Source organism: Trichinella spiralis (assembly GCF_000181795.1).
Source record: "Trichinella spiralis strain ISS 195 chromosome Unknown Scfld2159, whole genome shotgun sequence".
NCBI classification, from domain to species: domain Eukaryota; kingdom Metazoa; phylum Nematoda; class Enoplea; order Trichinellida; family Trichinellidae; genus Trichinella; species Trichinella spiralis.
This window is the reverse complement of record NW_003529098.1, coordinates 24,439-25,866: the sequence shown is the minus strand read 5'-3', so window position 1 is coordinate 25,866 and position 1,428 is coordinate 24,439. Positions and strand designations below refer to the sequence as shown.

The following is a 1,428-nucleotide window of genomic DNA, read 5'->3' as shown; positions in this document are numbered from 1 at the left end:
AAGTATTTCGAGAGTATAAAATTATGCAGTTTTTTTAATAGATTAGTTAATAATGTTAAATAATTTCAAAAATGCAAACACAACAGTATATATAATTTTCCTTTAAAAGAAAAAAAAATTAATATTCCAGGTTTCAGAAATGCAAAATGCAAAGAAAAGATATAGGCAAAATTGCTTCACTAAAACTATTTATTTATTCGTAACACTTTAGTTAAACAGCACAATGAAAATATAAAATAAAATTGAACAGAAAATGAATATCACGAAAAAAGAAAACGTTCGAATTCATAATCAGATTTTATTGCAATTATGATGGTGCTTATTTACTAACTGATCCGAATACTAACTGAATATACTAACTATACTTTTTTAGAAAAACTCTGAGCGGTTGTTTTTGCATGTGCTGATGAATTAGCAGTTTTGGAGATGGATTCTTCTGTTTTTTCATTTTGAAATTTCCTTCCTGATTCAAGTTTTACATCTGTAAAATCTGTAAAAAATGAACTGCCATTTAGAAATTTTTCAGAGATACTGATAAAATCGTTTGACACATGATGAGCTGATTCCTTTTCAGATTCTGCTAATTGTTGAAAACTTTTGCTACATTCTTCCATTTCATTTAACAAGGTATGAATTTCATTAACTTGTTTTATCCCACTGAAGCACATTGAAAGTTCTCCCGTTTCCTTTTCTTCACTTTTCAGTGTTTGCATTTCATCATTCGCGTGAACAATATCTTTTTCAGATATACAAGAGAGTGATAACTTTTTGCGCTCGGATGGCGATGTATGATGATCCGTGTCTGAATTTGACAAATCTTTTTCATCTACATCTGCTGTGTGTTTGATTTTATACTGGCACTCAAGATGAAAAATTTCCATTCTCTTTTTTCTGATTTCATCCAGCTCCTTATCCAATTCATATTTTAATTGGTCCAATTTTTTATGAGTGCTATATTCAATTTCTTTAACTTTTAAGTTTTCACTTATAGCACTTTGAAGCTGGTCGAAAAGTGTACCAATTTCCTCGTATAATTGTCGGTGATGTTCTCCTCTTCCATAAGCTCCATATACTTCAACTGCGATATCTTTACAAAATTGGACTTTTCCTTCATCTTTGTTCGAATTTTTCATCGTGTGAAAATCACGGTATAGCTTCTTTAAATATCTTTTTTTGTATTTTAATCTTTCAAGTTGCCTTCGACGAGCACACTGCAAATTATACAACTCACCATTAACTAGCTCTATTTCTGCTTCCAGAATTTTCTGTGCTTCTTTTGCTAATAAAAGCTGACTTTTCAATGAATTTTCTTTTTGTACATCTTTTTCATAATAATTTACACCATTTTGCAGTTCTTTCATTTTAGACTTCGACTTTTGATTTTTTCTTCGGTTCAGCAATGTTTTTAATCTAATTGAAATGCTTTCC

General features: G+C 29.9%; 1 protein-coding gene across 1 annotated transcript; it reads left to right on the top strand.

Annotated features, from left to right (window-relative positions):
• Positions 1-991: 991 nt before the first annotated feature.
• Positions 992-1,237, top strand: Tsp_11927a (hypothetical protein; the record flags this gene model as incomplete). Its single annotated transcript, XM_003368641.1, has 2 exons — positions 992-1,148; positions 1,194-1,237. Coding segments are annotated over 2 exons (201 nt in total), but the record flags the coding sequence as incomplete, so codon positions are not given.
• Between the last annotated feature and the right edge of the window lie 191 nt (positions 1,238-1,428).